The sequence below is a fragment of the Lathamus discolor genome, chromosome 2 (genome assembly GCF_037157495.1).
Source record: "Lathamus discolor isolate bLatDis1 chromosome 2, bLatDis1.hap1, whole genome shotgun sequence".
Classification (NCBI taxonomy): domain Eukaryota; kingdom Metazoa; phylum Chordata; class Aves; order Psittaciformes; family Psittacidae; genus Lathamus; species Lathamus discolor.
Window position 1 is genome coordinate 115,460,228 of NC_088885.1, and position 13,856 is coordinate 115,474,083.

General features: G+C 39.3%; 1 protein-coding gene across 1 annotated transcript in view; it reads left to right on the forward strand.

Moving 5' to 3' along the window:
• The window catches only part of MEP1B (meprin A subunit beta), a 24,738-nt gene continuing 10,882 nt past the window's right edge, over window positions 1–13,856 (forward strand). The window contains exons 1-8 of the mRNA XM_065669355.1: window positions 1–66; window positions 3,187–3,205; window positions 3,390–3,440; window positions 3,545–3,588; window positions 4,616–4,688; window positions 5,238–5,355; window positions 9,126–9,304; window positions 10,753–10,971. Coding sequence (XP_065525427.1) covers window positions 4–66; window positions 3,187–3,205; window positions 3,390–3,440; window positions 3,545–3,588; window positions 4,616–4,688; window positions 5,238–5,355; window positions 9,126–9,304; window positions 10,753–10,971 — 766 coding nt within the window. The 5' untranslated portion in view covers window positions 1–3. The remainder of the gene's footprint in view (window positions 67–3,186; window positions 3,206–3,389; window positions 3,441–3,544; window positions 3,589–4,615; window positions 4,689–5,237; window positions 5,356–9,125; window positions 9,305–10,752; window positions 10,972–13,856) is intronic.

Sequence of the window (13,856 nt, forward strand, 5' to 3'; positions counted from 1 at the left end):
AACATGGGCTGTTTTTTTGTTCCTGTGCTCCTAACTTGGCTTCTTCTTCAGGGGGTCTGGAGTCAGGTAAGAAAACAAAGAATATATATTCTCTGTATCATAGAGAAAGCAATGCAGCTTGAGTTTGAGAGGAAAAGACTGAGGTATGTTGCTTTTGCAAAATAAGAATTCTGTTGTCATCTGCATGGAAGATAAAGATTTCTGCTTCCTTGGGGTCCTAGTGCTGCTGTTTTTAATAGGCTGTACATGGGAAGAGCTTATCTTGCATTCCCCATTGAGGCAAAATATCCACTAATATTCAATGTACCACTACCAGAATAACAAGTCTGGGGTTAGAACCAAGATTCAAATGTTTTTGCTTCTCCATATTTGAATGGAAATAGGATTTTCTTATTTTTTTGCTGTAATGCAATGTATTTGATAATGAAATTGGTGCTTTTTTAGCCACTGGATATACTTGGATATGATTGTTCTCTGTTCCTCCAATCCAGCTGAACTATTAAATGCCAAAAAGTAACAGCTGAGATTTTGTATTTCCTGTCTTTTGTAGTGAAATACAGCATTTTGCTCATCTTGTGATAATTTATTGTAGAGACCAGGAATTTTGGTAGTACACAATACAACACACACTCATACCTCTCCCGAGTCAAGAGCTCAACCTCATGTCCCCAGCTTTGCCATAGTCCTCCTGGATCCCTCACAACCCCAACACCACACTTCCCTTGTGTTACCATTGCCCATCATGACTCTCTGTTCATCTGTTCCCAACCTCCTGGAAACTCCAGTCTTAGCTTTGTTTAGATTCCTCTACAGGTTTTGGTACAGCCTGATAGCCTGATATACCTGGTAGGTGAAGCAGGGTGCTACTACCATCTACAAGCTATTACACATCAAACTGACTCCTAATAACCAGCTCCTGTGTGAGAAAGTGGCTTCTGATCACTAGGACCAATTATATCATTTCCATGTGCCTTATGGCCAGGAAGAGCTTCTTTCTGGATGCCAATACTTGAAATTCTATAGTCTGGAGAAAACACTGATAAGTTAGTGTCTCATCCAAACTGGTTGACAATACTCCATCTGAAGTTCATGATGAGACAGGGAAATTTTCATCAGAGATTTATCACACCTTTGAATCGATGTCCAAGTTAGATGAAATGGATCATCTTTTGGAGCTGCCAGGGCTTCATGGTGGTGCCATAGATATTTTAGGGACAGATTAATTACCAGTTTTTTTCTCCACTGATTACTGGGTGAGTCTACTTACCTCAGTTTTACATGACTACAATAAGTGAGGTGTTTCCCACCTGTTCAAGATGCACTAGGATTATTAGCTAGTTAAATGTGCTCACAAGCCATGGTTTGACTAATCTTCACTGTAATTTAATTCACATAAACCATGTTGTTTGCCAAAGCTGGGGACTAATGTAACAAATACTTAGACCTTTATGTGTGTGTAGATTTGAAAGTAGCAGTGATTAGACTGAATTAGATTCCTCTTTGGTGCACCTCAGGTGATGTAACTTTCCTCTGTATGTGACTATGGACTGTGAATCTGCTATTTATTTACAAAACTTCAAGAGACTAGAAATGCATCATACAGGTCTCAGTTGTCAGGCTGATAATGAGGCTGAAGTTATTGCTACTCAAACAAGTAATATTATGCACAGAGATGCTCCTTTTGAAGCAGAGTGTTTTGCTGTTGAGATTCACAAGACCAAAAACCTAGTTTTGTTGAGAACGAATTGGAAAAGAGTGACGGAAGGAATCCCTTCAGCATTAAACATTCAGTGACAGTTTTCAGATGCTGAGGACCAGCCTGGATTTCAGTTGGTTGCTGAATTTTGTATTCTTCAGTCATGGACTCACATTTTGGTTTATGCACCAAAAGTACTGCTGGACTTAGCTATATTAATTTCTGTTTGTAAGCTTTTGCTGCTGATAGAGGAGCATGTCCATGAGCTAGGCATTTTTTAACTTTAGCACAGTTATGCTTTCTGGTTAGTAGGTATGGGTACATTGTAGTTTATAATTATTGAAACCATACAAACTTTCCCCATTAATGTTTATAAGGGGATTCAACATATAGGGGTATGATTCTTTCTTTCCATCAATAATCTTGAACAGAAAAGACAATAACTTTGATTTCAATGACAATAACTATGATTTCAAATTTTTAATAGTGCAAGCTATACCTGTCATTTTTAATTCCACATTAGCTAGAAATCTGTGTGAGAGTTGGAGTTTAAAAGCAAATGAAGTATTCAAAATGTGTTACACACTTTCCCCATTTACTTTCAGCTTGTTTTGCAAGATTCACTGTAATTTCAAAACTTGAATACATGGATACTGTCTTATGCATATCAAGTGATAACAAAATGTAATGATAGGATATACATGCAATAAAACTTCAAAATGTAAGAGGAGTCTATTGACATTTCAACTTTATGGATCATTTGTCTGGAAGAGATTTTTGGAATTATTAAACTGTATCTATATACCGTTATATGTTTATTATTTTTTTCTGAAGTCCCCATACTTATTTTTCATATATCAATGTAAACCTGCATAGTACCAGATAACTCACTGACGTGTGAGACCAAAATCAATCCTTCAGCGTTTGCATCTGCTCAGCTCTGGAAACAGTTTTTCAATGGACACAGTCACTTTTCCACAATGACGCTGGGATTTTTAGAGTTGGGTATCTTAAAATCTACCAAATTTTGAAACAGTCCAAAACAATGAAGTGCTGAAACAGGGCTGTTTCCTGAGAAACAGAACAGGAACCACTAGAATAAGTTGCCAGAGAAGCTATGGATGCACCATCTCTGACAGTGTTCAAGGCCAGGTTGGATGGGGCTTTGAGCAACCTGGTCTAGTGGAAGGTGTCCCTGTGCGAGGGAAAGCCAACACGCAAGCAAATATGGTTTAGTGTGAGGTGTCCCTGCCTATGGCAGGGGGGTTGGAACTAGATGATCTTGAGGTCCTTTCCAACCCTAACTATTCTATGATTCTATATCCAGTCAAATGAAGAGGCAGTCGGTCCGGTCAATCCAGCACAAAGCCATACCCTAAGTGCTGTCAATTGAGCTTAAATCGCATCTCTAGTACTGTTGTGAGAGTAACGCGAGCTGCATTTCATTATGTGCCTTTCTAATAATATCTTTTTTTCTTCCCCCTCCCCAGCCTGCTCCAGAGACAACTGGTGAGTTCTGTTTTGAAATCTATTTGCATGCATGGGAGGCAGTCAACAAAACCAGCTGCTCATAAACATCGCTAGGACAGACACAGATTTATAATTACTGTTATTGTTATTGCATTAATTTTCACACTTCATAAAGATAACAGCAAGGGCTAATGTCCTACCTCACTTGTCTTTTTATTTTCAGAACGAGATGTAGATGGAGGAATTGATCAAGACATCTTTGACATCAATGAAGGTTTTTTTGAATTCAATTTCTCTTTTAAATTTTTTTTGGTGATTTTTATTATGGTAGCCACAGATCAATGCGATAACTGAAAGTTAATCTCCTTTTCTCTTTAGCTTTAGGACTGAACCTTTTTGAGGGAGACATCAAACTTAACAGGGTGAGTTCAAATATAAAATATAAAACCAGAGACCTGTCATTGACTTACGCAACATAAAGTATTGCTGGCACGGAAATGATTGATGCATCCTGCTCCTACTAACAATAAATGCTGTTTATGTAACAGTAAACTGAATATATTTGGGGATGGATTTACAAAATGTCATAAACAATGAAGGAGCCTGGTGCATTTGCAGAAACATTATCCAGGGTAAAGTCAGTTTAGCCATTAGATCAGTATTATTAGTTTCTTGTTTCCTCTACTGTGTTCCTTGTATTAGAACTTTTAAGAGAGTCACCAACACCGATCATCACCCACACAGGTTTATATAAAAGATTCTCCATGTGTCTGTACAATATTTATAATGAGCCAATTAGATTTACAGATGAGTGCTGCAAGACCTTCATCATTTAAGTAGATTCACTAGAACTAATGGAACTAATGGAGAAAATTGAATCTATAACATGTTTTAAAGCCTCTGCCCAGTATCCCTACCTGCCAATTAAAAAAATAAATATATTTACATAACAAGCTACATCTCAAAAACACCTGGTAAAAATCCTCAAACTGTCTTGAGCACCTGAAAATCAGTAATGATGTTTTACTCTCACTTTTGGTAAACTGCTTTGGCCTGAGTGTATCAGTGGAAGCAAGAACAGTACTTGCTAAGGGCACAGGAACAAACTCTTGCATTATGGAAAATTAAAAAATTAATAATGTCTGTACAGTTGTCAGGACTTTAGATCTTAATGCTTCCCACAGGAGCTGAAGCTCTCCTCACACCCCTATCGAAATCCCAGGTAATTTCTATGGAAAAAATGTTGCAGAAATTGAAGACAGAAGGGAGTGAAGGGATTTCAAACCGAAGCCTTAGACCTCTGATCTTCTGAAGTTTTTGAGCTCTTTGATGATGTGTCTTACCCATATGGGCTTGTAGGAAAAATGCTTTGCTTTAGCACTACTGTAGTCCCTGATCCTGACCGGCATTTTACTCAGGACTTCATACATTTTTCTTTCTCACTTACAGGCACGAAATTCCATCATTGGTGACAACTATCGGTGGCCCCATGTTATTCCCTATGTCCTTGATGATAGCCTAGGTATGGTATTTGCCCTTGACAATGTCTGTATGTTGTGTTGATTGAAATGTTAAATACAGGTTGATAAATACTCTGTGGCACCTTTTATTGTGAGTCTAGAGCAGGCATTCCCCACAGCAGGATTTGGCTGGGGTAAGCACAAGCAGCATGTATCACCTTAGTGTTGGTGCTGGTTCTCACCTCCTTTCTTGGATGGTTCTTATCCCGCCATTGCTGTGGCCCAGAAAATTGATTTGGTTTTAAATGCGTATGTCTGAGACATGACACTCTACTAAGCAGAAATAAAAACGGGACACTGAAGATCTTTTCAAAGCCCGGAAGCTTACCTGGCCATGTACATGATCTACAGCACCAATGGCAAATTGGCATTCTGGCAGACAACACAGTTTGAAATGGCACATTGCTGAGTCCCATTGTCTTAATCCAGCGAAAAGCCTGCTTATTCTGGTCAAGGATTACTGGAGTAAGACCCACCCTTAGGACTTGCTCCATACAGATAATAGTACAAACCTATTGGCTCAGTATTGACAAGAACACTCTGCTTTGCAGAAATGAATGCTAAGGCAGTCATCCTCAAGGCATTTGAACAGTATCGACTGAAAACCTGTATTGACTTCAAACCTTGGGAAGGGGAGAAGAATTACATACTTGTGTTCAAAGGAAGTGGGTAAGAGGAGTTACGTAAAATAAATTTTTCCGTTTTGATTTCAAGCTATTTTCTTGCCCAATATTAATCTAAAACTCTTATATCTGTTTATAATTTTGTATTTTTGTTGTGTCCATTTTACTAGTCCTTTTTTAACTGGAAATTGTAGTAGTATCCAAAAGAGATATTACCTTGGTAGCAATGAACGATTTTTTGCTGATACTTCTTTTTAAGTCTAAGAAGAAATCAAGTCCTTTAAGAGCTAATTTTCTGGGCATGGTAAAAGATACCAGAAACAAGCCAATTATTTTCTTGACTGATTTTTGGATATATGAAGTATCACTTTCAAATGGTCATTCTTAATATACCTTAGTTTAACAAAAACAATCCCAGCAGCAATATGATAGCTCTAACTGTGGGAGAATGAATTTTTTTGACTATTACAATGGAATTGCATCTGAGTAATGTCACACCAGCATTCAGATATAACAGCAATATTTTTAAATGCTTGCATAGCACTTAGATATTTTACAGAGGTTTCATTTTATTTACCTCTTTTGATGAATAGTTATGCTATTCCACCTTATTTTGTAAAATAAGACTCCATAAAGAATTCGAAATTGCCCCAGCCACTTCACTTTCTCAGACAGCCTCTGTCAAAACAGTGCAACAAGAACAAATATATCTCCTCCCTATGTTGAAACATTTCTCTTTTAGTAAAGGAGATCAGGAAAAGCTTGATAGCCTGCTGAGGAAATTTACTTTCAGAAAATCATTTCCTGATATGAGAATGCATTCATAAATGGGAAAAGATTTTTTGATAATAAAAATGTTTCACTTTCCATTTGACTTGTTCTGAGATATCTGTAGCAGATAATTGTTTCAGAACGTCTTCAGTCTCTGGCTTTTTATACCTTATTTTCTTCATGCTGTACACATGACATTGAAACTCAACCCTAAAAGATGTATAAGTGGAGACTTAGGGAGCAATCCATTTTCCTGTGCTAATGACTTGGGCTTTTTGAGCCAAATGGAAAACTCATGTAGCTAAATTTTTTAGTCCTTCATCAGCTAAAGTATGCATTAAATTTGCTAATAATTGTACCTGAAAAAGAACCACAATATTTAGCCTATGGCAAATTAGAGGCCTCTGCACGATGTTTCATTTATATGTCTATTAAAAATAGATGAGTCACGGTGATGAAGATGACAAGTCATTCTAGTTGGATAACATATCTTGTCCTCACTGCCTGGTGTGTTGCTTGCCCTGAAATTTTTCTATCATCTCAGCTGACACATTCTTAAAACAACTAATGCTCAGCAGCACTTTTTAAAAGGTTAGAGCTAAACAGTGCAGTCTCCTGAAAACAGCTGTCCAGTTTCAGTGGGCTGCACAAAATGTTATCAGGACTGACCCTTCATTGCACTTCATGACTGTCTTGTGATATAATGGGACAAGGTGAAAGGTGGGTAAACCAACACATTTCCCCTCTGCAGTTCCTAATTATTATTATTATTATCGCTATTTTTAATCAGTGAGGACCCTTCTGACTGCAGACTAAAGACCTCAGTCCAGAGGGTACAGTGCAGACAGGAGCACAAAGTTCCTGGCAACAGCAGCCAGATTAATGAAGTTTTATCACACCAAGAAAAAGTTCATAAATCATCTTTTCCTTTCCAGTCTTGGCTTGCATCTAAGAAGGTGAGGGAATTTTGTGTCAAAAGGATTTGTAGTAGGCCAGAAAGTCCTCATCTGGATTATCCTTTTGAATCCAAATGAAGTCAGCTACAAAAGAAGCCAGCTGCTGTTTTGTTGTGTTGACTGCCCTGTGCAAATATACATTTGTAGACTCTGAAGTACATACGTAGTGTCATCTCTGTATTCTTCTCATGAATAGAAGACTCATTTAGCAGGAAATTTTACATGGTGTGGAAGAGCCAAGTGGTTAGCAGACCAGGGAGGATCGACACCATCTCTGTTATTTCCACATGGAAAATCAGGTTTTCATGGATGTCTCCTGGGGGTGTCAATTCAGCTCTTTGCCACTGTGTCATGCAGCAAAGAGAACCCATGCAGAAGTGGATTAATACAGATCCCTGGCTAACCAGCTTGGTGCTGGGAAATCAAAGTGTCTATGTGCTGGTACTGATGATCTGTGATACTATGGGAAGTTGTTTGCTAGCAGGACATTAGGATAGAAATGTACTTGACTTAATGGCATGTACCTACTTACAGCTCATCTTCCAAAAAGAAGCCTGGCAGGATTAGTCAGAGCAGATACCTCCCTGTTTCTCTAGCTTCTGATAGAGCAACTAGCAATGCAGAAAGCGTAGAACAAGAGATAGAGCTCTCAAACACTTGGAAAACTGGGACTTTCTCTCATTTTTTCCCCTCCTGAAGACACTCCTAACAGGGGATTCCAGATGCTTATTGCCCTGGAGTGCTATGTCTCACTTGCTTGGTTTTATCCTCAGTGCTGGGCAGCACAGACCATGTATGTACTCCCTCTGTGGCTGCAGAGTGATGGTGTTGTAGGCATTTGGTAGTCTGAAGGGAAGGCAAAGCTGCATCCGCTGGTGTTCAGATGCTAATTTTGCCTGTACCCTGCTGTGTGAAGCCAGGGAAAGCTGCTTTGGTATGAGATGGACCCAGAACTGTGATGGACTTAGACTTCTGCACAACACAAGAAAAAGCTGCATAATCAATATGAGGCCTTGTTCAAGGCAAGCCTGTGAAATTATGGATGCCATATGTGCTTATTCTGAGGTGTCATACTGTGATTTTAATAAGTAATCAACAGCCAAGGCCTATGCTGCTTTGTGGAAAGAGAAATACTGGGGAATATGTTGTACTAATAAGTTACAGGGTTCGAAAGCGCGTGGTATGCTTTTGTTTTTAAATTTCTGGGGTGATAGGACTGCAAATCCTATGGCATATTTTGTGCCTGATTAATTTTATGTACTTCATTGGGTGTTGATTTATTTGCTGCTTAAAATATCAGTTTAAATGTAGCTCTCTGTGCTTGCTGGTTTGTGGACTTGGGGTGCCATTTTATTGTCTTGTGAAGATAGCTCACTGAAATTCTTATCCTTTAATGAAAACTTCCAGCACAGCTGCAGGTTTGCTCTTCCTTGTGAGTGTGTGTCAGTGGCAAGTGCTCTCGAACAGAAACTCACAAATAGCTAGAAAGGAAAGAGCTTGTGAAAAGCACTATCAAATCTACCAGCCTTTCAGAAGGTAAAACAGCCACAAGGAAGTGCATCTTGCCTGGCAGCCGCAGCCGCTCACAAGAAAAAGGCCAAAACAATGGAGAGAAGCAGCTGCAGTGGCAGAGGCAAGAGTGTGTGTGAACCTGGTTCCCCTTATGACAGGGACTGGCTCAAAGTGCACTCACAGTCACATACTGTGATCCATCTGAGAATTGTTAATCTGCAGTAACTTAATTGCTCTAAATTATGTGTCCATAGTCTTTAATGTTTACCAGAGTACCGGTGAAATCCTCAACAGTTTTCTTCTGTCACAAATAGCTCAACATTCTTCTGCTAAAGAAAACCCATTAAAAACAGTAGAGCCAGAATACAAGAACTGCTTGTTCATCAAAACAGAGCTAAATGTGAGAGGAAAGGATCTGATAAGGACCAGATCAATGTATAAGTGCTCTCTGTAGCAAAATGTAACTTCAACACTCAAGTTAAAAACGTACCTGTTGAATAGATTGATTCTGGAGTTCGCATGGCATGGGGATGGCATGTATTTCACAGAGCCCTCTCTCATCTTATTTCATTGCTAGCTGCTGGTCCTCAGTGGGAAACCTCCAAAAGGGGTTGCAGGAACTCTCCATTGGAGATGGCTGTGACAGGATCGCGACGATCCAGCACGAGTTCCTGCATGCCCTGGGATTCTGGCATGAGCAATCACGTTCCGACCGGGATGACTATGTGTCCATCATCTGGGAGAGGGTTCTGTCAGGTCAGTTACTCACCTGATTTTCCTTTCAGGCTCTGGTGTTAGGGGGTTTAGCAGTGGAACATGGCTTCCAGCCACCCTTTGGTGGTCACACTATTCTCTTACCTGGACTTATATTTCAAAGCCAATGTATTAATGAATTAAGTCTCATGTGACACCTATTCAGGACAGAAAGCCTTGGTTGTGGTTGTGGTTATTGCTTGTGCCACAGCAGTTGCCAACGCCCTAGCTGGAGGTCTGAGTCCTTGTATGCTACATGTAGTACAGCAGAGCAGCAGAAGGGAAAAATTCGGTTTGTTAAAACGAATACCCTGAAAGCACTGTTAGTCTGGGAGCCCTTAATAAAACAGAAGTAATTGAAAAAATCCCAATCTGAAAAACCCAGTGTGACCAAAGTCAGTAGAAAATCTCTAGTGAAAATGCTGGTCATCCTTTCCTGCCGACCACTACCCCGGTGCAGCAGAACTGATTGAGCAGAGCACGCAGAGAGGGTGTGCAGGTAGGAGAGACCCTTCTCAGGGTCTGCATCACAGGCGCAGTTACTTTAGTAATGCAGCTTGTGAATGTAAGCAATGGTGTATTTGGCACAAGCCTGAGAGCTGGCAGAGGGATCCTTGGGACTCAGTCTCTTCAGCTTGCCCTTGTCCTCTGTGGCTTTCAGGTAGTCCAAAAACAAAGTTATATACACAGACTTGATTTTTCCCTCGCGCAGGTACACACAAAAGACTGAAAAAGTAGATAATGATTAAGTCTAATGCATTCTTATTCAGTAGTGATCAATAGTCAGGTGCATATGCAAGCATACATTACAGAAAATGACTTAGGCTGTTATTTGATTTCCATTATACTTTGCTGACTCTTTAATGACAAGTTGCACTATTGTTAGACATTTGAAACTGCTGCAGCTTTTTTACACTGACCAGAATATAGCTACTGTATTTTGATTAATTTAAAACGTTTACCTTATAGTTAGTAATGGGGTTTTGCTCATACTCCAGAAAATATCTGTAAAGGTCAATTCTGGATGCTTATCCAATAAAAGCACTAACTGGTTTATTGTGGGCTAAAATGACAAGCAATATCAAAAATACAGATTAGAAACAGGGTTTCACTGCAGTTGCAAATTGCATTAATCTGAGTATGAAACAGTATCTCCACTGTTGGGAATCATAAAGCCACCAAAGTTTACAGGTGTTTTCATAGGAAAAAGTTTTCTGGTAGCAAAAAGCTTTGTTTCATCCAGCAGAAGTCATTGTGTTATGTTCCAGTGGCTGAAAGAGGAAAGTAAATAACTCAAGACTAGAAATAAAATAATTTTACAGAGCAAGGACAAGTAAATGACTACAAAAAACACACTGGGATCTGATGAATTCTCTGTCACTTTGAGTCTTTACACAGAACTTGGTCCTCTTGGGCAACAAAAAATCTTCTCTTTTGTTTTTCCCATTTAGGTAGAGAACATAATTTCAACAAATATGATGATAAAACATCAGACTCCCTGAATGTGCCTTATGACTACACTTCTGTGATGCACTATAGCCAGAATGCATTCAGGAATGGAACTGAACCCACCATCGTCACTAACATACCAGACTTCATGGAGGTTATAGGACAGCGAATGGATTTCAGTGATTATGATCTCCAGAAACTGAACCGGCTGTACAATTGCTGTAAGTTTCTCCATTGCTTTTAAACTTCTTTGCTTCTGGCATCTAGAAGAAAAGAGGGTGATACATACACACTGGACATATCCAGGCACATGTGAAAGAGATGCTAACGTATTTGGAGAAGTGAATTGTGTTAAAAACACCGTAAATAACAGCACAGCTAGGAAAAGCGTAGGCCTCCTGCAGAATCACTGCTATGCAACAGAGTTTTCTGTGCAATATCATCTGACCTTAGGTAAAAACCAGCTTCACTCAGCAGCTGATTTTTGTTCCTCCCTTGGGTGGCTGTTTAAAACTTGTGCTTCTGCACAAAGCTTTCTGTTATTTTTCCCCTCCATTATTGCACAGCTGTTGCTCAGACACTGTACGGAAATGAGTATCTTTGCTGTGGCTATCGTATCAACTCCCCTTCCACGGAATCTGTGAGACTGGATCGGTTTAAATCATGACACCACCAGTGTTCAAGCAGATAGGGTACAGAGGCTGTTATGAAGAAAATGCATGCTTTTTAGATTTTTTCCTTTTAGTTTCAAACCCAGTCTCTTACAAAAGTGATCAAAAGAGTTATTTTGCTTATATGGGATTTATTTTAGAAAGCTGAAAGTAAGAGACAGAGAAATATAGATAAGTCTATTACTAAACCGGAATGTAATTCTGTAATTGTGACTGCGTCAAACGTGCCCTGGCACTCAGATGAAAACTGTTATCTCACTGCCTCAATATCCCAAGCAATGAGTACTGGTTTGCAATTATATATGAAGCCTCATTCTACAGATACCTTAAATAATTATAAAACAGTTGTAGTAAACCAGTGCTTTTTTTTGAGCATGCAATTCTGATGAAATATTTCTGTTCATGTAGGTCTAAACTGAACACACACTTACATACAGCCTTGCATTCTACCACTTGGTAGACTGTGTGAGTCAGATGTTACAGAAGTGATTACAGCTAGGGATGTCTTTAACAGTGAATGGGGTCCTTCTTCCTCCCTCTTAATCTTATATACTTTCCATCATTCTCATGCACTATGTGAATACTTCATGATATTTTAACTTTTTTCTTAACCCACAATCACATTCCCTGTGTGAAATAAACCCCAGCCATGTTGAGATTAGTGACAAAACTGCCACCACCTCCAGTGCAATCAGGATCTTCCCTGCTGTCTAGTCTGTCCCTTGGCTTTGTATAGTGCTCATGATATTTACATGAGCCATAAGTGGTCTTCAGATCACCCACCATTTGCCTAAATGGCTCCTGTGCAAAGGAGGACGGATGCTTCACAGGTCTCAGCCCTTGCCCGCTCTGCTGCTAGGCTGACCCTTTTAGGTTAGGGGAAAGACTGAGAATTCCAAACACGGTTTAGGTGGCAGATAGAGGAATCAGAAAATTACTTCTGTTGCTGAACATGATTCAAGGAAAAGGTTGAGATTAACTTCTGCTAAAGGCCTGTGTGGTTAGGAAATTCTGTTAGAAATGGCAAACTTGGTTCTAACGTTGAAAAAAAACCCAGCCCATAGCATAAGAAAACTTGACTGATACTTTAGAGCTGTTCTCATCTTTTTTTCAGGACTGTCTTTCCGGCCCTATGATTACAGTAGGTTTTAGTCTTTTTTACCAGTCTAGCACACTACTTAACAGAACCAACCATGAGTTTTCACCAACCTATTGGAAGTTAGGACTCAGCACTCCTCCGCCATGTATTTTCTTTCAAGTCCAGCCTTTCACTACATACCAAGAAAGTATGTGGCTTTTGGTGCAGATGGAGTTCAAAACCTGCCTCAAGCAGTGCCCTCTTCTATTTCAGGAATTAATCTAAGGAATAAATCATAAGAAATTGGGTCTCGCTTTTCTGTCTTCCTGTTGTTCAGGTCACCACTCCATGCCAGCCAGCAGTGTCTAATTAAAGTAGTTTGGCTACTTCTTTTCTGTTTGGGCAAATCAATTTCGTATTTTGGTTTGTATTTTGATTTCAAAGAGTTCTTTCATCTAATAATTGTCCCTTTTTATTTATATTCTTTCTCCAGCAGTCAATATAACAGTTACCATTAAAATCTCTTGGTTTTTTTACATCATACCAATACTGTGGCTTAGAAGTTATCAATCACACAACACTTCTGATAGCCTTACAGCTCTGTAGGATTGTTAGCTTTTTATGAGGACACTACAAATATCTCAGCAGTACAACTGATATGGCAGCAGTTCATACTTAAGTGTTTCCCTGAGCTACAGCCTTTGGCATGCCATTGAGGTTGTTTTTTTGTGATACTCAAGGTCCTTTTTGTAGTACAATGAAACCTTTAAACCTGCCACAATACTTTATATGTACTTTGAAAAGCATTTTGTCCGGTGATACACAGAACTTAGGCACGGTACAATGGGAAACAAAACTAAGATCAGGGATAAACCTGGACTGTGTCTTTCCTTACCCATCCAGGGTTTGCTTTAGACAGAGAAAATATTCCATACAGTGCTCTTCCTTTCATATTCAACTGCACAGTCTTCCTTTACTTAATTTTTCACTTGTTATATGCAAGACATCTTAAAAATTGGTTCCAAATGTACCTTTGCCAAATGTGTTAGTTTTTTTCTGTTCAGCATTTTGAAAATCAAGGTTTGCTTATTGCAGTGAAATAACTTCTGCTCTGCTATATTTCAAAATAAGCACTCCAGCTCAAAATCTGTGGCCATGTCTGGACCAGCCTAAGGAAAGCAGAGGCATGAATGGGAAGTCTCAGGACCTTTTGACGGTGTGAAAGTTCGTGGGTTTGGGCTGATATTAGTTCTTCTTTTGTAAATAAAACATGTCATCTGATAATTAGCTGGCACCCTCCTGTGCTTGCTGAGTACCCAGAGTGGTCCTGACAACATCTTATTAATGTCAGAGTTAA